General features: G+C 47.9%; 1 protein-coding gene and 1 long non-coding RNA gene across 2 annotated transcripts in view; one reads left to right on the top strand and one right to left on the bottom strand.

The window, feature by feature from the left end:
* GYPC (glycophorin C (Gerbich blood group)) overlaps nt 1-18868 on the bottom strand; it is a 42863-nt gene extending 23995 nt beyond the window's left edge. Inside the window, exon 1 of the mRNA XM_028101286.2 lies at nt 18676-18868. Within this exon, the coding sequence (XP_027957087.1) occupies nt 18676-18712 (37 nt within the window). The 5' untranslated portion in view covers nt 18713-18868. The remainder of the gene's footprint in view (nt 1-18675) is intronic.
* LOC148164729 (uncharacterized) lies at nt 18193-19450 on the top strand. The gene is made up of 2 exons (XR_015767880.1): nt 18193-18388; nt 19055-19450. It is a non-coding gene; the product is annotated as an uncharacterized LOC148164729 (long non-coding RNA).
* Nucleotides 19451-22813: the final 3363 nt, after the last annotated feature.

The raw sequence follows: 22813 nt of genomic DNA, 5'->3' as shown, positions 1-22813 counted from the left end.
CTTAGGAATGGAAAGACGTTTCCTGGGTCTCACTGCCCCTGTTTCTGAGGGGATGGGCCTTGGGAACAGGTCTGAGAAAGCAGCTGGTGAGTGGCTGGGCCCAGACCCACTTTATCAGCCTCAGGCCCACCAGGCAGGGCACCGGATCTCCCTGCAGCTGCCTGATAAAAGGCTCAGCTCTGCTTCCTTACCGCCTAGAGACTTATCACAGGCAGGCCTGGGTGAAGTTTCCATTGCCCTCAGTGTGAATAAAAGGGAGGGAAAAGGGCCCCGGAAGAAATATGATGTCCTTGCACTCAGACACAGTCAAGCTGTCTGCCTGCCTGTGAGTCCGAGCCCTACTGGTACAGATGGAAGGGGGCTCAGGCCAAGGCACCACAGGCTTCCCTATGCAAGAGTGAGTGGGGACCCTCATGCACAATGGGTCTGAAGCTTACAGAGACCTGAGCTCAGTGAGGGTGGGTACTGCCTTTCAGATCTCTGGACTTGGGTGTCTGTGTGTGTGCGTGCATGTGTGTTGGGGGGAGCAGGCAGTGCTTAAGCCTGAAGCATTTGTTTCCTTAGAACTGTGGCACATAAAGTGCTTGGTGTCCTAGAAAGGAGCACGCTGCCTGCCTGCCCATGAACCTGGAGAGTTGCAGAGGTTATGGGATCAAGTTACACCTGAATCCTAGTGCTGGCTTGACCATGTGCTATCAGTGTGCCCTTGAGACAGACTTTACATCTTTTCCAGGAACATTCAGGTTACTGCGTTGTATGAGGACCTCAGGCTCCTCTTCTAAGCAGATGTGTAACAGCACTGTCCTTCTTGATGGGCACATGAACAGCCCCCTGGCACCCTGGCACGGAGAGCATTCGATAAATGCTAATGCCCTCTCCACCCCTCCACCCTCTGCTGTACCAGGCTGGGCGAGAACAGAGTGAGATAGGAAGTGTGAGTGGCTTTGCTATGTGCCAGTGATTCCAAGCACCAACAGTTGCCCAGAGGGCCTGATTTCCACCAGGGTCCTCAGGTGGAGATGAAAAGTGGGTCACTTCCGTAGAAGCTGGATTCTCGTGCTGGGATCAAATTATCTGAGGGGAGGAGGCACACAGGACAAACTCCTGTGTCTATATTTAAGTGGCTTTGGTCATTTAACTGAACTGCTGTCTGTACTGCTTATCAGACTAAACAGAAAAGTATGCAGATATAAAGCAGGTGCAAATAACCTCTCAATATCTTTCCCATTCTTATGAACCTGACTGCTAGTGCGACTTGCCTGGGCCGGGGAAGTTGTATCAATTTCTATCTTGCACATGGGTGGTGGGGGTGGTGGGGGGAGAGCCTGAGGTGGTGGAATCCTGGGCTCTAACCTGAGCTGTCTGAGCCTGAGCTGGTCTCTTCAGTTCTCTGATTCCCAGGAGAAGGAGCTCGCATTCCTGGACTGTGCTTTCATTCTGCCAGGGAAGACTGGGTGAGGCTGAACGTGGTGCGGGGACCTCCTTCCCCAGGAAGGTGGCAGCTTGGACCCCAGAAGCAGCAGGATGGACCACCCTTGTCCACACCCTTTCACAGTTCTCTCTTCACCCCCTTCTAGGTCAGACCATCCACCTCAGGGGAGAAGGTTGCTGCTGTGTGCTCTGTGCTGGGTTGGTACCCTCAGGGCTTCCATGGACCCAGAGCTGCTGGTGAGGGGCTGATCCACAACCTTTTGCTCCAAGCTGCTCCATCAGGGGCCTGAGTGCCCTGTGAACTGCAGGTGCATGGGGCCCCGGGCCCTGCACTCACACTCAGTCCCTGCAGAAAACCTTCAGACCCAGAAGGTGCAACTAGCAATTTCAGAGAGGCTTCTGGAAGCTGGCCTCTGTGTGTGCACACATCTGTGCGCTCAACTAAGGCATCTCTCAGGACAGCTGAGGACAAATGGGGGTCTTGGTACTACAGCCCCCCCGTCTCCCATCTCCCTGTGTTTCAGGCACTCCTCAGGACGTCCCTACCGTCTTTTACCTTCCCACGCATTCTCACCACATGCCATGGCTCATCCAGGGCCTTGCACTTAGTCTTTTGCTGGAGCATTAGCTGAGATGCTCAAGGGCTCCTCTCTCAGGGTCAGAAGCATTCTACCAGGAGGTCTGGAGACCCCAAAACTTGGGAGGATGGTGGAATTCCAGCTGCTACAACAGGTGCCGGGAGATAGTCCCATTGTCTCTCTGCCACCTCCCCTGTCCGTCTTCAGCTCCTTCTTACCACTTCCCACCCTCCTCCCCCAGTCACACTGCCTCCTGGTTGTGTCTTGATCAGGCCAGGCCTCCTTCTACCTAGGGCCTTTGCACTTGCTATGCTCTCTGCCTATTATGTCCTCTCTCAGATATTCCTGTTTGACTCCCTGGCTTCCTTTAGGTCTTTCTCAAATATCATCTCTCCCAGTGAAGACTTCTCTGGCCATGCTCTTTAAATTGGTACCTCCCTTGCCTCTCTGGGCTCAGACCTAGTTTGCGGTGGCATGGCTAAACTCACCAAGAAGGTCTGAATCATGGGTAAATATGGGACCCATTATGGTGCTGCCTCAGGAAAATGGTGGAGAAGACTGAACTAAGCCAGCACGCCAAGTACACTTGCTCCTTCTGTGGAAAACCCAAGATGAAAAGACGAGCTGTGGGGATCTGGCATTGTGGCTCCTGCATGAAAACCGTAGCTGGTGGCGCCTAGACCTGAAACACCCCTTCTGCCATCACAGAAGTGACTTCTGTCACAGAAGTGACAGAATACTGAAGGAGCTGAAAGGCCAGTAGAAACTCCACCATTTGAAACATTGCTAGCCTATAATAAATGAATTAATTTATGTAACAAAACAAAAAAATTAAATAAAATGATACTTCCCTCATCGCTGGCCTTCCTTATCTCCCTTCTTGACTTGATTGTCTTCTCTAGCACTTGACACTGTCTGATGTACTGAGCATTATCCCCATGTGTCTAGTGTCTATCTGTCCAAGCCCCATAGAATATAAGCTCCCTTTTGTGATTACTGCTAGTTTGTTCACTGTCATATCCCTAGAACCTCATACCGTTGGTCCTCAATACATGGTCATGGAATGTGATTCCTGGCCTACCAGCTAACTGGTGTTGGTGGCATAGGCAAAGAACATGGGTGTAGACTCAGGGACACTAAGGATGAACTTGGATCCACCATTTTATAACTGGTCAAATGCAGACACACTTCTGAGTATCCAGCTCCAAATCTGAAAAGAGAGGTGATAACCTCTCTATCCTGAGAGGGTAAGAGGTTTCAGTAAGGTCTGGGACAAAAGTACCTGGCCCAACCCCTGCCATGTGGAGAGTTATCCCTCTTCCTTGCCTGGGCTGTGGGTGAGAAGCACTGTTTTCTGAACTTGGGAGGTGAGCTGGCTGGCCCCATAGCTACAGATCCCAGAGGGAGCCTGTCTTATGTGTTGCCTTTCCTCCCACCCCTGTCAGGGTGAGGTGAGGATTTTCTGCAGGGCAGCAGCAGAGCCCCCAGTGCCTGTACTGACAGAAGGGTGATTGGAGGATAAGAGACAGTGAAGACTGAAAGAGGGGCCCTCTCCTTGGTGGCTTGGGCACTGGCAGATCAAGTGATGGGAATCAAGGCACTTTGTGTGTCCCCAGCTTGGCCCACATGGGCCTCCCTGTCTGATGTCTGGTCCTTGACCTTGACTGCAGGTCTTTCTTCCATGGCTTCTTATTCATCAGTGGGGTGGTGGTTTCCCTGGAGAGAGGCAATGGGGCCCAGATGGGCTCTAGTCCTGGAAATTGAGCCATTAGAGATTCCCCTGTTGGTTTTAAGTCAGGAGTCGACACACTTTTTTGATAAAGGGCCATATGGTAAATAGTGTAGGCTTTGAGTGCCATATGGTCTCTGTTACAAAAAAGCAGTCATAGACAAATGAATGGGAGTAGCTGTGTTCCAATAAAACTTTATTTATAAAAACAGGCGGCAGACTGGATTGGAGCTGTGGGTCTTAGTTTGCAGACCCCTGGTTTAAGTCTCTGTATCACTGAGTCTCTCTCTTCCCACTCAGGCTAATATTTACTGACTATTTGCCCCATGCTAAGCCTGGGCCTTTAAGGTGTCCACAGGGAGGAAGCCATTGAGTGGCCAAGCTGCACCTTGAACCCAGGTCTATCACACTGAAGGCCTGAATTTTCACCTGTGCAATGCACAGCTGTTCGAATGTAGGCACGCTGTCCGCTGCCATGGCCACCTTCTACAGATTACAGAGTCTGGTGGCACCTGGGGCTCATTGCATCCTGGACATCCCGTGGGGTGGCGGGTATACAAACATCAGGGACATAGAGACCAAAGGGGATGAGATCACTATCCTGAGGTTGTCCTCATGGCTTAGTGGTGGAGCCAACAGTAGCTGGTGAGGTGGCAAGGAGGGGTGGGGTCCTGCTTCTGATTTAAACCTTGCACAGGGTCAAAGCCATCTGTGCTGGTGAGGGCAGTGGCCTGGGCCTCTCTGACTTGGCTCTTGTATCTTCTCTGGCCAACTGCACAAATTGTCCAGGCCCTGTTACAGAGGGACTTTCCAGGGAATCCTGAGCCCTTGGGGTATTGGGTCCCAGAACAGGATAAATGGCCACAGCTGGCTACATTGTAAGGGCTTGGTGCAGGGAGGCCAGAGGAGGTCTGGGAAGTGTTCTGCTGCAGTCCCAGCGTCCCTGAGTGGGGGGTTGTTGGCTTAGAAGGAGATATCATGAACTGAGACAGAGGAGAATGCCACCCTGTGCTCATTCCCTCTTGCAGAGGGCCCTCTCACGGGAGCTCAAAGGAGAACCATGGGGGACCCTGGAGGGAGGAGGCAGGGCAGTGAGAGGTCAGCCTTTTATCTGCCCAGACAGTCAGACTTCTGTTCCCACAGCCCCTGGACAAGGAGGGCAAGATAAGGCCAGGACTCAGATCATTGTGCCTCCAAGGCGGTACAACTTCAGAGTTGGTTTATCCCAAAAGCACCACCCTGGAAGCAGAGGGAAGAAAGAACAGTGAAAATAGGCAGGCGGAGACCAAAGCCTCAGGAAATAAATGGCCCCGAAGTGCTCTTGAATGGGAAACACAGCCTCAGGGTGTGTCTGAAGTTTGAAGGAAAACTGTGGATTCTGTCCCCCTTTGTCCTCCAAGATGGATTTTGACTTTTTCCAGAATTGTTTGTTTTCTCAGTGAGTTACAAATATCATTTCACTAAGATCAAGTGTAGTATCTGTTCTTATCAGTTTTAAAATAGCATGTTCCAAAAGGTCTTTTCGGAAGCTCCATGATTCTGTGTCCTAGGGGGAATTACCAGAGCCTGGTACAAGGAAATGTAGTTAAAAAGCCCATTTGAACCAACTTTCTTTCCCTCCTCCTGTGAAAGAAAACTTTGTTCTCCTTGGAAACTCACTATATTTTGCACATATGAATGGTGGTGGTGTGCAGGGCTTAAAAGACAGCCTAGGGGTTGGACGCCCCCAGCTCAAATCACAGCCCTGCCACTCACAGCAATGTCCTGTGTCCTGAAGATGGGGGTGCCACCCACAGCAGCCCCCTCACAGTTAGGGACAGTGGCTACTCTGGTGAGTATGACCAGCAAACATTTGCTCAGCTCTTCAGACAGGCCAGATCACCCTGCATAGTGTGGGTACCCCATATATTTACATGATATTCTTCCTTTTACATCTTGCAATTTGTCTTTACTGAAGTCATTCCCCAAAGTTAGAACATTCTCAATAATCACCATTGATCTTTGACAACTTGTTTCCAAGATAAAATTATATCTAGCTAAGTAGAAATTCACCATAATTTAATAATTACCTACCAATATTAGCTAATATTAGGTCATAATTTACATTTGGGGAGCTATATTACTTTAAGCTGTTCTTTAGATAGCTAGATATCTATTTAGCTATTTCAGTGAATAATCACAAGACATAGGCAATTTGATCCGCAACCTGAATTCGTGTGATAAGAAATGTATCCCTAGGAGGATTGGTTGCTTTTTTTTCCTGTTACGATGTGTGTCTTGCTGCTCCAAGAAGCCCAACAATGCTTTGAGGGCAGGAATCTTGTCTTATACTTTATTTATCTCTTCCTTAATCCCTAGGACATATGAGAAGGATGTATGTTTCTACTGATGAACCAGGAATGTATATAGTGTTTAGTAAAAACTTGTGCATAAATTGCTTTCATAATCAACTCTTCTGTCCAGTTTCCTTTCCTACTTCTCAGATTTTCTTCATGGAGTCTGAGCATTGGGGTTCTGAAGTTCGATAAGAACTGTCCTCATGGAATTAATTGGTAGAGCGATTGACAATCTGGGCATACATTACAGTCTGGTGTAGGCAAACATTTAACCACAGTGAAAACACTTTATGGCTTCATGGAATGGAAATGTCTACAGTGGAAAGATACTGAGATCCAAGCACCCAAGTATCATCACTGACAACCAACAGTGACTGGATATCAATGAACCACTCTGGCTTAGGCACCAGGCACTAGGCAGGAAGGAGTTCGCAGACTGGGTTACACGAAGCCCTTGGTGTCCAGCGATAACTTGAGAGTGAACCATCACAAGGGGCCCGTGGAGTGTGGTCACCCGCCTCTCATCCTTAATTCGACTACATCAGATAGGCTCTTATCTCTTTTATATTTCCAGACTTCATCTAAGAATTTATTTTGTGGAGATACTATTTCTGCTGAAAATAATTGCACTGGAGACTTGTAGCTGTGACACCACTTTGTGTGTGTGTGTGTGTGTGTGTGTATATGTGTGTGTGTGTTTGGGGTGGAGATCCTAGATGAGAAGCTACTTCTTTTGGAGTTTCAGGACACATGACCTTTATTCCAGAAGGGACCTGCACAGCTGCATGCACCTGAACCAGGTGTGGCCAGTGGCTTGAAGAGTATTTTGAATTCCTTTGCCCTCTGATGTCCTTGGGTCTTGCTCCCCAACTAGGCTGAAGACATTTTGAAGGGAGGGTCTGTGTCCCCTGTATCACCACCACACAGGTGGTGCTCACTGGATCAAAATCAAAGTGCATCAGACTGATTAAAGTAATCTCAAAGTGGTGCTCTGGACTGGATTCACCAGAAGTGGCTAGAAAGCTGAAGGTCTTATGGCTTGTGTCACCTGCTTCCCAAGGGGTACCTGAAGACTTGGAACTTATAAAGGGACCCTAGATGATGTGATAGGCTGGGAGTGAAGAAGGGTGAGTACAGGGGTCAAATCTGGAAACCGGCCCTGAATTTAACTACTGGTACATGTAGGTGCTGCATCAATAACCTGCTAGAGAGAAAGTTGCCTTTATTAGTGGGCTTACTAATAGATTTTTGTCTTTATTAATAGACTCTAGATGGACTCAAGGGGGGAAGGCATGAAAGAGGCAATGCTGAGCCCAAATCCCAAATCACCAAAACAACCTTGCTGACTTCTTTAGACCTGTGTGTCCCTGTCTGCCACATGAGGAGGGTGGTTAAGGGGATCCGGACTGAACATTGCACTGACCTCAGATGAGACCACAGACAGAAGAGGCTTTGAGAAGCAGAACACACTGCCGATAGTCAGGTGTACTGCAGAAATACCAGACTGAGGCAAAGAGACGGGAGCAGTGTCTGAAAACTGGTGGCATAGGAAAAAGTTTCAAAAGCATGCCCGAGGCCAAAGATGCTGTAGGCAGCACGTCTCACATTTGTTTCCAGCTATCTCTGTGAGGTCAGTAGGGCCCATAGACTAAATGTCTGTTCACCCTGCCCCAGGCCAAACTAGAACCCAGGAGAACTCCTCCTTTCCTTGAACCTGGCGGTGACACCAGTCTGTTGCTGAGGACTGCAAGGGAGTGGTAAAGGGCATATGTGTGCATGCTGTGTGCACCTGTGCATGTGCGCGCGCGCGCGCGTGTGTGTGTGCACGTGCGTGTACAGGAAGGTACAGGACAGTGTAGGGCCAGTGTCAAAGTTTCTTCCTTTTGGTGACCCTACAGTCCCAGCGTCAGCTCCTCAGCATCACCCCCATCCTGTCTCCCACTCAAGGACCTGAGGAATGAGATTCTGTGGTACAAACAGTGCACTCACAAAGGAATCAGAGACCTATGTCCCAGTCTTGCTCCACCTACTACTGCTGGCTATGTGAGTTCTTATAAGTCACTTAGCTTCTCTGAGCTTTACTTTATTTCCTCTCAAAGAGGGAGAGTAGTCTCTCTTGAATGAAGATGGGGAACAGACTTGAAAGGACCTAGTAAACTATAACACACAACGCAGTACTAGTCCTGTGGCTTGAAATATTTTAACAAAAGACAAAGCTGCCAGTCCAGGGGCGGTTCTGTGGTGGAGGCATTCCAGGAATTGGCCAGGAATTGGTGGGGTCTTTATTCTCTCCCAGTGCCCTTGCAGTGAACCCGGGAGGCAGCTGCCCACTGCTTCCCCAGGGGAAAGTGAGACCTGTGTGTGGGTTGGCCTTGGCAGGCAGGACTCTCACAGGCACAACCCGGCCCTTGTGTGCCACTATGGACATTTCATTAGTAGCTGCTGGGCCGGCAGGTGTGGGCCAGCGGAGGAGGGTAGAGCTGAGCACAAATGGCCTGGGGTGGGTGGATAAAGAAAGGCCTTTTCTTTCAAGGCAGGAGAGCAACCTCAGGGCTGCACAGAGCCGAGTAGAAGGGCACGGGGTCATGGGCAACCTCCTCCCAGCATGGGGGGTGCCGCATCCCACAGGTGGAGGGAGACACCCCTAGCTCAAAGCTGGACAGTGCCAGTGGTTCACAGTGAGGGCCTGGGGACACAATCTCTTGAACCTCAGTTTCCATATTTCTAAACGGGAATTAATAATATCTACATCCGTGCAACGTCTTCAGGATGAAACAAGGTACCATGTATATCCTCACTGTGTATGGAGTAGGACAGAGCAGGCACTCAGCAAGTCCTCTACACCACCCATCCCTTTGTGCCTGCGTGAAGATCCACACCATCTGGAGTGATCCGTGCAGCCCCAGGAGGTTCATCATGCCCCCCTCCCCCAGCCCCTGCCTTCCCCCCCCACCATCTTTATCTTTGCCCAGATCTCTCTCCCAACTGCCTTCCAGCTGTCACCCGGGTATCTCAAAGTCACCTCCGCTCTAGAGAGAATCCTCTTACCCCTTTCCTCTTGGTCTTTTATATATATATATATACATATATATATATATATATGTATATATATATATATATGTATGTGTGTGTGTATATATATATATATACACACATATATATAATTCTACAGTGAACATGAATTATTTCTGTAATAATGAAACAGGATAAAGAAAACCTATTTTTTTTTTAAATTTTTAAGTGAAGGTCAACTTAATTACATGGCTTAAAAAGCCAAGAGAGTAAGAGAAAGATAGAGAGAGAGAAGGAGGGAGAGAGAGAGAGTCCTGGCTCCCCTCAAGCATTTACTTTTGACTGAATCTCCTGAGGGTGGAGGCAAAGGGCGGGCACGAAAACAGCCACAGCAGCTGGCCAGACCAGGGGGCTCTGCAGGGTTAGGCAGGACTGCCAGGGGAGGAGTGTGAGGATTCCAGGTAGGGCAGCCATGCAAAGGTGGTCAGAGTGCCGGGAGCAGCACAGAGTCCCGTGGTGACAGGGGCAATGCAGGGACCATTGGGTACCCAGCCCCTTGGGCTCGAGTGCACTGAGCCAGGCAGGGATGCAGGATGACCCTCTTGGGCCTGGGTGCTTTGCCTTCATGGATCCCTTCTCCCCCCAAAATATTAAAAGTTGTTATTTTATAGTGGCATTGTTCTAAAGACAAATGTAATATTTAGTATGAAAAGTTCATTTGTTTTCCTTTTGATTTTAAAAGAAAACACATATTCTTGTGTATCTCTAAGAGCACCATGGGTCCTAACCACTTGCCTACTGTGCAGGTTAGCCCTGGCCGAGCCCTTCCTAGAAAAACCCCACTATCCAAGAGTGTGCGTGTGAGGGGTCAGCTGTGGCTCTCTGCAAGTCACGTTGGTTGCCTCTTGGGTTTCAGTATCATCATATGCAAAACAGAGATAAAAATACCTCCCGTAGGGTGGCTAGAGGGTGAAATGAGATAACATGTGGGAAGTGAAGCCTACTTTCTATCCTTTGAGTCAGGGAGATAGTCACCATAAGAGGAGAGTGTGTCAGGATAATTTACAGAATTTGTACAAAAGGAAAAGAAAAAAGATTATGAAATTAAAAAAAAAAAAAAGGTTACTCAGGACTTTCAGCCATAGCTGAAATTAATTCACTAAAATGAGAATTTTTGTAGAAGCCGAAGGAGGGCAATACAAATGACAAGTCAGTCTCAAGGTATGATCAGAGGAAGCACGGCCCAGGTTCCCTGCAGGAGATCAGGCGTGGGTTGTAGGCTGGAAAAGGGGGGTGGAGGGAGTCCTCCCAGGAGAGAGGGGAGCCCAAGCTTTAAGAAGCACCTGGCAGAGTCCTCGCTGTGAACCTGGATGAACGGTAACATGAGGAAAAGAAAGAAATGAGCCATGAGAGAAGGCACTGAATGGTGCTTGGTGGACCGGGCAGGGGGCTCCACGTGCACACAGGTAGGAGTGAACAGGGAGTGCAGGGCAGGTTGGGGACAGGCCAGTGGGCTGAGCCAAGAGGGGCTCTGAGTCCACTGGGCGGGGTGGGGGAAAGGTAAGGGATGTGAACATGGGGACCCACAGTACTCTTTGGGAACAGGCTTGGCTTGCATTGGTTGGACCTTCACATTCACTCATTCATTCATTCATTCATTCACTCACTCATTCAGTGTTTTTAAAGAGCCTGCTCTTCCCCATGGAGAACAAGACAGCTGAGCTCCTAGTGTTCAGGCGAGGCTGGGGCTCAGATGAGGCTAAGGGAACAAGGATAGTCCCCCCAGGTACCATGTAAGGAAACTGACTTGTAGAGGTAAGAAGTTTGCTGGAGCCACAGCTGGTGTGAGAGGTCACAGTGGCCTGCGTGCGTTCTCTGGGCTGCCTCCCCCCTGCCAACTGCACTCCCTCTGATAGAAGCATCAAGGAGCCCCTGTATTAGGGGGGCACTCACAGCTCAGAAGGGAGCAGCCTGCCAGAGCTATTGCAGACTTGGGCAGACTGGCCATCCCATCCTTGGGTGCTATGTTCAGTAAACATAGGGACAGAGACTGGGCAGGGGGTAGTGAGCCAGCATTCACTTAGGACACATGCAAGTACTCAGTAAGTGGCAGAGATGAACATGTACCAAGTACTATACTAGGAATTTTATCTAGGATAATACATTTAATCCTCAGAACAAACCCCTGAGGTAGAAATGATTATTATCCCCATTTAATGGATCAAGACTAGCTGTAGAATTTATTGGGGCCTAGTGCAAAATGAAAACAGGGGCTCATTTACAAAAATTAAGAATTTCAAGACAGTGATTGCAGAGCATTAACAGAGTGCATGTGGGGCCCTCCAAGGGTGGGGGTCCTGTGTGACTGCATAGGACAAAGCCAGCCCTGTCCTGGAGGATGAACTGAGATGCAGGAGGCCCAGCAACACGTTCAAGGCCATAGGCAGGTCAGAACGGGTTCAGACTCACACCCAAATCTTTGAAATGTAAAGCTGGTGGTCTGACCTCTTCATCACTAGCAAACTGGTGCAAAGTGAATTTGAGCTAAATGGTTTTAAAAAATATGGAAGGGGAACCTGAACATGAAGCCTGTGCTTGCTGAAGGTGGTGTGCATGGTTCTAGTGTTTGGTAAGTCTCTCAAGAGAAAGTACCATTTCACAGTCAGTAGACTTTGCTGCCTGGTGAATACAGCAATCACAGACTGGGGCCCAAAACAAAAGGCAGGCAGGCAGGACTGCATTATCTGGTTTTGATTTAGCAAACCATAATGTCCTTCACTCTAAGACTTGGGTGAGATTATATGTGCCCACAGCTAAGATGTGAAGCTTCTCCATTCCGGGAGAAAATTTTTCCAAGGGGGAGAAATGGCAGTGCTGGGGCCTGGAGTTGGCTGACAGCTGCATGCTTAAACCCCTCTTAAAAATGAGCATTGTATGCAGGAGAAGGGGGAGCAAGGGGCTCTGGCTGTCTGTGTTCTCTACAAGTGATGTGCTAGTCAGAGCTTCACATTTGAAGTGGAGGTAAAAGGCCTCCATCAGGGTGAGAAGGGTGCAGGAGATGACCTGGTAGCCTTGCCCAGGGTCTGCCCCCATGGATACCCTGAAGGGCTAGCTTCCCCTTTAGGGACCTGGAAGGACTTTGGGGTATTCTCCAGTGAGCCCCAAATAGTATGTTACCCACAACGTTTTGGCAATAAGAGAAAGAAGGTATGGCTTTACCTACAGAAGGACTTTGCTAGAGAAGCAGAAACAAGAGAGAATATAATAAAGTCTCATAAAGAGCTATTAATCGTAGTTGTTTTAAATTTCCAGTCTGGTAATTCCCTGCCATAGCTGGTTCTGATGCTTGCTCTCTCTGTCTCTTCAAATTGTAGTTTTTGCCTTGTAGTGCGCCTTGTAATTTTGTTGACAGACAAGATGTAGTGTGTAAAAGGAACTGCAGTGATGTGGTGGTGGGGTGGTGGGGAAAGGAGGCATCCCTTAGCCCTATGAGCAGGTCTCTGTCTTTCGGTGAGCCTGTGCCTCTGGACTGTGAACTTCATGAGTGTTTCTATTCTTTTTTTCACCCCTTATGTGGGACAGGATGGGTAGGATGGGCTGAAGTTGGGTAAATCTCTTCCTCCAGGCGAGATAGGTTCTGATAATACCCCAAGAGATTAGGCTCAGGTTAACAGCAATTGACCTTGAACAATGTAGGGGGTTAGAGATGCTAACCACCCCTACTCTCACAAACAGCTGAAAATCCACGTATAATTTGTGACTCTTCCCAAAACTTAACTAATAGCCTACTGTGGACCAGAAGCCTTACCAAAGACATAAACAGTCCATTAACATATTTTGTATGTTATATATATTATATACTGTTTCCTTACAATGAAGTATGCTAGAGCAAAGATAATGTTATTAAGAAAATCTTAAGAGAAAATACATTTACAGCACTGTACTGTATTTACTGAAAAAAATCCATGTATAAGTGGACCCACATGGTTCACCCCCCTGTTGTCCAAGGGTAGCTTCCACTGAGGCAGGCCTTGTTCAGAACAGGTGCTCTGGTCTATTTCAAGATACATCCTTTTTCCTTCTCCTGCTGGAAGCTTGAGGGGATTTTCCCCTGATAAATACTGTGGGAACCAGGTTGAGCTCTAGGAGGTAAATCTCACAGTGCTGTGGGGGTTCCCTATGACCTGCTCCTCCTGGAGTTTCTAACTATCAGCGTCGTCCACACAGCAATTCAGTCAGCCTCAGAGTCACTAATGAGAAGGGGTGAAGATGTGGGGTCAGGAGAAAGGGCAGGTCGCAGTGCCAGGAAGGTGGGCCATGAGTCCTACTCTGCTGCTGTCGCCCGGGCAACAAGGGCTGTGGGTTGGTGACAAACCCGCACATTCTCTGGGGGAGTCATGCAAAGGCCCTGCCGAGCCCACCCAGGCTGTGATAGAAACCAGTGTCTTGGGCTCGGCTCCTGCTGTCACGAAAGAAAACCCACACTTGTCCACATATGCCATGGCTACGATTTTGCACACTATTTGTACTGGAAGAATGTACAAAAATGAAAATGCCTAATAACAAAGGGCAGGAGCGAGCACTCCCTCAGAAGTTCAGATTACATGAAGATCCCAAGAAAACCCTAGGCAAAGATGTTGGGGTGTCTGGGGAGAATTTGAAATAAGAATCAGTGCGGGAGTGGGAAAGAGCGAGGTAGTGAGTGCTGGGGCCAGCAGCCCTGGTCTTAGAGTTTGTTTTGTTTTGACTTTCTGTGCATTTTAACTTATTATTCACTGACCTCTATGTATATGCCAAATTCTGGACTAGGAGCTACTGAGTGTATGATTTTTTTTTTAATTTGATTTCATATGGATTTTTTTTTAGATTTTATTTATTTATTCATGAGAGACAGAGAGAGAGAGAGAGAGAGAGAGGCAGAGGAGAAGCAGGCTCCCAAGGAGCAGGGAGCCTGATGCGGGACTTGATCCCAAGACCCTGGGATCATGACCTGAGCCGAAGGCAGACGCTTAACCATCTGAGCCACCCAGGCGCCCGAGTGTATGATTTTTAAAAGGTGTTTCCAGCGTGTGGAATGGACACAGGCCTGGGAGCATTCACCTCTCTGTGCCAGACCCCAAGGAGGGGGCAGGCGGGGTTATGGAGTCCCTTGGGAGGTCAGGATTTCCAGGAAAGGGACAAACCCAGGAATTTGTTGGGGCCGCAGTGTCCTCAGGGCCACAGTGGGTGGTTTTCTAGTGTTCAGGGAGGGCCCAGGGAGCTTCAGGGGAATGACCCAGACCTTAAGAGATGAGCAGGAGTGAGGCAGGCAGGCAGTGTGTGTATGTGAGTGTGAACATGAGTGTGTATGTGTGCATGCATATGTGTGTGCAGGAGTACCCAGAGAGCACTGGAGGTGAAGCTGGAGAGGCAGAGCAGTCCTGGGCATCAGGAAAGGCCATAACAGAAGGCTCTAGGGGATAGCCTTAGCAGGCTGTGGAAGGCATGATGAAGGGCAGCTGCTGGCCTGGTGTGGGTCAGGCCCAAACACAAACAGTGGGCAGTGGTACACTGAGGTCGGAACTCAGGCCTGGCTGAGGAACCGTGGGGTGGTTGGTAGGTTCTGAAGATCTGTGCCACACACAGTTCCTCTGTGTACAAAGCTACAGTGTAATTTCCCAGGCACAGCCCCCTTGGTGCTGGGTGGTAGAATGCCCTGTCCACATGCACCCTAAGCACCCCTCAGCTGGCCTCTGCTGGCTCTGGGGTCTGACAGCCTATGTCCACAGCCCTGTGCCCTCAGTGCCTGGGAGCCCTGCGATAAGCCTTCCCCTGAGCCTCCAGTGTTTCCTCTGCAAAACAGTTAAGAAAATGCCCATGGGACCAGGCTGTGGAGAGGTGACCCACGCAAGGCCCTACTAAAGGGCTTGGCATATAGTAATTGATATTCTTACTATAGTACCAAAAGCAAAAACAGCAGCTGTCTGTAAGGGAGACTCTAGAGATTAGCAGCACCCGCAGGCCAGGTTTGCTTTGATAAATTCTGTTAACAACAACAGCCACAGATACCACTATTCCTGGGCATGATGCCAAGCCCTTATTCTCTTGTTCATCACATGACTCCTGGGAAGTAGCTGTTATTATTCCTACTTTCAGATGAGAAAACTGAGGCTTTGACATATTGTGTACCTCCTCAAAGCCTGCAAGTGTTGGAGGTGGGACCAAACCCAGGTCTGACTCCACAGTTCTGACTGCAGGGCTCAAGTCCTGCTCTGCCTCCAAGTCACTATAAGAGAGAGGACACTTCATAAACTCCTTCCCTGGGCGTGGGGGACCTCATAGGAAATGGGCAAAGGCCATGAACAGGTACGTCCCAGAAAAAGGAATACAATATGTTGTGGAGGTATGAAAACATGCACAACCTCCTCTTTCTCTCAAATAAATAAATAAATAAATAATAAAATGTTTAAAAAAGGGGGGGCACTGGGTGGCTCAGTCAGTTAAGTGTCCGACTCTCGATTTGGCTCAGATCACAATCTCAGGGTCATGAGATTGAGCCCCATGTTGGGCTCAGAGTGGAGTCTGCTTGTCCCTCTCCCTCTATTCTTCCCGCTGCTCATGCTCTCTCTCTCTCAGATAAATAGATAAATAAAATCTTTAGAAAACAAACAAACAGAAACCATGCACAACCTCACTTATAATTACAGAGGCACATTCAGAAGTGACAACATGTTTTACTTATCAGATTTGCTAAGATGTGAACTGACCAGTATGAATGAGGGTGTGAGGAAAGAATGACTTCCATTAGCTACTGGTGGGTGTTAGAAATTCATGTAACCTTTTAGAGGGCAATATTTTAGTACCTACCAACATTTTAAATGTTCACACTCTTTGTCCCAGAAATTAAATGTGTGTGTGTGTGTATTTATCCTAATCATATATAAACACATACATTTACACATATATGTGTAATCACATAAACCCTACTTAACGGGTTGTAATGGCAGCACCATGTCTGGTTTTAAAAAAATCAAAGAAAGACTGTCCACAATCTAAATGTCCATTGGTGAAAGAACTGGTTAAATAAAATAACCAATTCATTCATATATTCATACAATTCATACTATGCATGTAGCCCTGAGAAGAATGGGTTAGTCTACATGTGATGATTAATTATAATATTCAGCATATATTCTTATGAAAAAAAGCAAGATGAAGTAGGATATATAAAATAAGTTTCATTTTATAAAACAAAAAGTAATTGTATATACATATGATACTTCTAGTAGGCTTCTCATAAATCAATAAATTGCTCTCGAGGTGGGATGGTATTTTTCTCTTTCCTATTATTAACTCTTGATTCATTGTTCAAATTTGTTTTTAGCTTGTGCTTGTTGGGCCCATTTTGTTCACAATCTCTGGAAGGCGCTTTGGTTGGGGCTGCAGAAGGCCATTTGATATATGTATGTATATCTGCCATCCAAAGAGGGAAACTGATTTGGCTTGCCAACCTCCCCCAGCTGCCTCTTCCTTCTCATTGTAGATGGGCTGATGTGCTTCCACTGCAAACACAGAATGCCTCTTATCCCATACCCCTCTGTTTCCCAGGGTGCGCTGCAAGTCCCCAGAAATAGTTGTCCAACCATGGTCACCCTTGGAAAGGTCCAGCTGCTGATGGTGCCAATGCCATGTGACTCCTACTGCCTTGGATATCTGGAGGTGTTGAGCAATGGTTGAGATGGAATTTCATTTGGCACTTAATGCAATCCTTTCGTCTTCTGCCAGAGGCAGTGAAATCTATATAAAGTTGACAAACCTGACCGTCTCCTCACTGAGCATTGACCCCTTCCATCCAAGGGCAAGGCAGTGGATTTCTGCACATGACTCATTTGCAGTACCTGTGGCATTTGGGCTTATGGGAGTTGGTTGAGGCCAGAGGGGTAGGGCAGGCCTGGTGGGGCAGGAAGAGAGGGTCCTCTCCATTCCAACCTCTGCTTCTGAGAAGCAGTGATGTAAACTGAGACAGGATATAGACACATCCTGCCTGAGTTAACAGCAAGAAAGAGGGCCCCAGAGTTCTCTTACAGCAAAGAGCCTGCAATAAATCAAGTCCTAAGGGTAATCTAGAATGGTATGCAAGTGAGGGCTGTATCCCTCTGAGCTCTGGAAGGGAAGTGTCTGCAGCCATTGGTCAAGGTCTGAAACCTGAATCTTAGAGAACTGCCCGAGAGTGGGGGCAGGGGCAGGGCTCCTGGTGAGCAAGCTTGTCCTTTCCAGACAGGAATGGCAGCAGGCCTGTACTTCCCCAGCGCCTGTACTGGAATGATTACCGTGGCTTTGCCCTTCAACCCTGGCCCGGACACACACCTCTACGTTCACTAGTGTCTGATTCACACACTCACAGAAACTCACATGCAAGCACTCATGCACATGAGCTTCCGGACCCAGTCTAGTGTAAAATGAAAACAAAGATGCCTGACATTTATTGAGCCCTTAGTATGTGTCAATCTCTGTGCTGAGCCATTTACAAGCTCTTAATTCTCACAGCCCAAAGAGAAATACCCTATCACTCCCATTTTGCAGACGATGAAGCTGGCGCTAAGGGAGAGGCTAGCTTGTCGCAGGCCCCTGGCTAATAGGTGGCACCGCTGATCCCACAGCAGGCAGCGGGGCCCTCACTCCAGGACTCCTGTCCTCCTGCATCCCAGACTAGCTGAGCACCCTCCCGGGCACATGCGTGGCTCTGCACACACAGGCACCTAGCCACAGTCCACTATGCTTAAGTTCCTCTGCTGAAGCCACACAACCACCTGGATTTTAAAGACCTGTAAACGAGTGGGTGTCTCCAGTACCCTTATTATTATATTAATTACTTAACACGATTTCGCTATAGACTCAGAATGTCTCCCGTCTGACAGTTTCTAATGACCAGATCTAGCCAGGGTGGGGATAGAAGGGATGAACATTCACTGTTTTAAAAAGGAAATCTTAGTGTTTTTTTTTTTTTTTTTTTTATTGCAAAAGCCCACTGGCAGAGGAGGGGCCGGGGGAGGCCCGGCAAAGTTTCCCAACATCCTCACAAAGAAGCTCAGGGTATACGATTTCCCGTCAGCAGGAAAGCATGTGCCGTCTTAAAAAGAAAGAGGAATTACAACGGCCCAAAGGGTCAAAGCCTTGAGCCTATGCCTCCGCCATGTGTGTGTCCCTCCCCGCGGCCGGGAGAGCGAGTCAGGGCAACGGCGGAGTTTACTGAAGTTTACTCGGAACCCGTCCCCGAGCCCTGGGCGGCCGAGCAAACAGCGCGCGACGTCCCCTCCCTCCTAGTAAGTCCCTCACTTACTAGTCTAGGGGACAGTTTCTGCGGCAGATACTCGGCGGCCACCGCACAAAGACGTAGAGAGCTGGCGGCGGTGGCCGGGCGGCCCCTCCAGGCCCCGGGGGTGCAGAGCCGGGCCGGGCTCGGGGGCTCCGGCCACGACCCGGCGACGCCGCGGGGCCCGGGCTGAGGTCCCGCCGCTGAGCCCGAGCTCCTGGCCCCCGTGGGCCCGGGCAGGCATGGGGACCCAGGAACCCCGCGGATGGTGGACCCCCGCGGGCTGCGGGTACTCACCGAGGCGGGGCCGCGACGTGCCATTGACGCTGTTCATCGCCGACGGGTGTGGGGCGCCGGCCGGACCGGGGGCCGAGGGGGCAGCGGAGCGGGGGCGAGGGTCGCGCCGGCCTGCTGCTGACCCTCAGCCGCGGGGAGGAAGCGGCACCTGTGTCACGCTCCTCCGGCGCGGGCCGAGGGGAGGGGCTCTGGCCCGAGATAGGCAGACTTCATTTATTTTTTTTCTGCAGACTTGGCTGGTGGGGTTTCCACCCTTTTCTTTTTTCTTTCTTTTTTTTTTTTAAACACACATACCCGCCCACATCTGAACTCTTCTCTGTTCCAACTTTCCTGCGCAAGAATCACATTTTTCTAACTACGTTTCTGTTTCCATCTGCAGCTACCAGACTCAGAGGTTGTGGTGGAGAATTCCCCTGCGTGTGGACTGAAAAACTCCCACATGGAATATGATGGCCTGGCCCAGCACTGTCAGGGCCGGGGACCAGAGACAGACCTGCGTTTGAATCTTGGCTGGCTGCTCTGCCACTCCATAGCAGGATGGCCTCTCAGAGCTGAGGGGCATTGGTGGCCTGGGAAGTCCCTGCATGACTGGCCCCTCAAGGGCGCAGTCCCAGTCCGTGGGCTAATGTTTGGAAAAGATTCTTAGAAACAGGGATTGCTTGGACAAAGGCCATGTGATTTATTTGGATCACTTCTGTCTGAGGTTTCCAGACATTGCAGAGTTTGTAAAGGCTTCACTTAACTTAGGCAATTAAAAACTTGAAGCAGATTTTGACATTCTGGTTAGTTAGAGTCTACCTACATCACCCAGAAAGAATGTTATGTTATAGGTTGCATTTTATCTCTCCCTTCTCCCCACCAGAGAGAAGGGCGGGGAATTTGAGACCATGTCACCCTTGTTTTAAATCTCAGACCCAAGGGACAACCTGCACTTCTCATGTCTGATGGCTGGCCCTTCCTGTGGGGCTTTTCACTGTTTACTTGACAGTACTAGGGTGCACTGCTGTGACACCCTCCCGGCTTCTCCCATTAAGGTTGCTCTGCTGCAGTCCCGGGGCCCCATTCCAGATGTCTGCACAGTGTGTGTGCCCTTGGGAATTCCATCCAGGTTGAACACAATGTAAGGCTGCCCCCTGGAGGTGTGCAGTGCAGACACCTTTACCAATTCAGTGTGGGCTGGACCAACTCCAGGCATTATTATTATTAGGACTGCCTGTTTGACACAGTGGGCAAGTGTTCATAATTCTCTTTAGTTAATGAAGAAACTCACACTGCTTATCAATCTTTAGTGAAACTCCCATGCTGGGCATATACATGTCGATGTGAAGGGAACTATTCACAGAACGCTGTTGGCCATGTGTGGAAACTTTTGAGTCTCCATTTCTTTGCTTAGAAAATGGGGACAAGAACACTTGCATTCCAGAGTTTTACAGAAGCAATGTCGGTAAAATAACAGTAGGACAGAACAGGCATTTACTAGAAACTAGCAACAGTTCGGCATTTTGTTTTGTAATACATATAGGTCCATGTTGGCTAATAGTATCCCCCGATTTCAGAGTTCATAAATTAAACAACTTCAATTATCTGAAATGCAGCTGGGGAGCTGGAAGGAAGCTAAACGAGCCCATAGGTAACCAAAGAACAGGTCCCCAGATCATTGCACCTCACTTATGGGAAGACTTCTGAAGGATCATTGACAGCCAACTGGCCTTAATATTTGCTTATGTCATTTCCCAAGGTAGGACGGGTTAAAAACACCAGAATGTAACAAGAATTCCTTACAAGGAGGAAGCCAAACAACTAACTAAAGAAAGGTAGAAAGCTCCACAAACTATAAGGTCAGATACAAAAGCAAAGTAGCATTTATTACACAACTAAAGCTTCTTGGATCCAGCCATGGGTGGAGGATGTGATTGCACCATAGGCTGGCAAGGAACCAAGGCATTGGGACTCCATCTGGGTTTGAATCTTCACTGCCTTCCATGGGGCTGACCATCGGCATTTTATTTAACTTCTCTGAGTCTCAATTTTCTCATCTGTGAAACTGGAACAATCTGCAAAGTTAGGTTGCCGTGACTAATATCTTAGAAATAATGTGACAATACAATGTCTTCCTCAGCAAATAAGTTAAAAATATTAAGTTTAAGTTATTGAAGATATTGGTCCCCTTCCCCCGATGGACACACATAGAGTAAGGACCCCAGGCCATTCTGAAAAGAAGATAAATAATGTTTAATGGTGAGTTGTCATTTAGCTAGCAGGGACATGTTTGATATATTTTAAAAGATTTAACCATGGAGGTGTCTAATTTTAAAGAAATGAGGAATATTTTAGGAAAGCAGGATAATTATATGAAAAATTCGATTATATGGTAAAGGTCTGATGTTAGGTCACAGAAATACAGTGTGTCTTTCTGTGCTGGATATTTATTAATGGAGTAGCAAGAACTCAGCTATATCTTATAACAATAAAACTGTTATCTTATTTAATTCTCATAAATACCATCAAAGAGGATATTGCAAAGGGCCCATTTTAAAAGTGAGAAAACGGAGGTTGGGAGCAGTGATAAGAATTTGTCTGAGGTAGTGCAACCAGAACTGGAACTCAGTTCTGGCAGCCTTAGTAATATGTGCAGGATGTGGCTGGGGTAAGCTGCTGAACTCCTCCAGAGTGAGAGGGTGTGATGGAGTCCCAGAGGGGAATTTTTGCTTCCTTCCCAGAACTATATAGAGCAGGCTTTGCCCATGGCAGGGGCATCCCTGCCTGCTTTATCCCCACCCAAACGAACACACACTCAGTGCTGGTTCCTTCTTGGAGGGGCCCTACTGCAGTCCCTGTCTGTGAGCTCTTACAGATAGAGGCAGGCAGATTCTATTTGGGTCCTTTAAAATTTCTAATTAAAAGTTTGGTCCTGTATCAAAGTGATAGATGTTCTTTGTGTTAAAAAAAAAAAGTAACAGAGAGGTTAAAAAAAAATCTCAAACTCTAACAATTGCTCATAATATCTAGCACATTCAGGTATATTTATTTCTAGTCTCTTACACGTTTGTGGACATTTGCTTTATACTACTGAGATGTTACTGATTATGTGATTTTAAGTGCTGAGTTTTCACTACCAAACATTATGCCATGACCATTTTCCCATATAAAAGTACAAAGCTCTTTAATTTGTTTAATTACTAAGTTGCTTCCTTTTCTTTGCTGTGATAAACCATATAAACATAAATATCTGCCTTTTGTATTTTTCCCCCAAAGATTTTATATATTTATTTGAGAGGGAGACAGAGGTAGAGCGAGACAGAGCGAGAGAGAGCGTGAGCAAAGGAGAGGGAGAAGCAGACTCCCTGACTGACACAGGGCTTGATCCCAAGACCCTGGGATCATGACCTGAGCGGAAAGCAGATGCTTAACCTACTGAGCCAACCAGCCACCCTGGCCCTGCCTTTCATATTTTTTCCTTAGCTTGTATCCCAGTAATGGAACAACTGGATCAAATGTTACAAGACTATGTTTCAAGCTTTCGATACATTCATGAGTTGTGGCTGAGTGTTCATTTCAGAGCCTCTTGCCAGGATCAAGCATTAGATTTTAAATATTGATAATTCTGTAGATGAGAAATATGTAATTATTTGACTGCATTTTCTTGATTACTAGTGGGACTGAAAATACTTTTACATGCTTATTTAGAAATTGCATGTTCTTTTGGGTGAATATTTTGTTCGTGTTTTTTCTCATTCAGAAGGGTGGTTAATGTTTTTCTTATTGATTTATTTCAGCTCTTTATACACAAAAGACAACAAAACCTTTTCATATGTATTGCAAATATTTTCTCCTTGGCCCCTTTTCTGGTTCTTTTCCATTAGCACAGAAACTTGGCTTAACTTAACTGATTGGCAAGTTGGAAGCTTTTAAGAAAACTGAACTGTGGCTCTGCATATTTTAAGAGGAGAGGAGAGAGGAAGCAGGGGTTTGGTTGGTTAAGGCTTCCACAAGCTGTGAGTAATGAGGAACATGGGGTGGGAATGGGGAGGGGGGGTCCAGAGAAGCACAGAGAGATCAGTGACAGCAGACTCCAGGAGCCTCTCCCCTTTCCCAGAGGCACAGAGATCTTTCTGAGAAGAAACCATAAATGAGAAGG

This window comes from Eumetopias jubatus, unplaced genomic scaffold, assembly GCF_037043125.1.
Source record: "Eumetopias jubatus isolate StellerSeaLion01/CBP00866 unplaced genomic scaffold, mEumJub1_p1.0 scaffold_3, whole genome shotgun sequence".
NCBI lineage: Eukaryota > Metazoa > Chordata > Mammalia > Carnivora > Otariidae > Eumetopias > Eumetopias jubatus.
The sequence above is the reverse complement of the archived record's forward strand: the minus strand, read 5'-3'. Positions and strand labels throughout refer to the sequence as shown.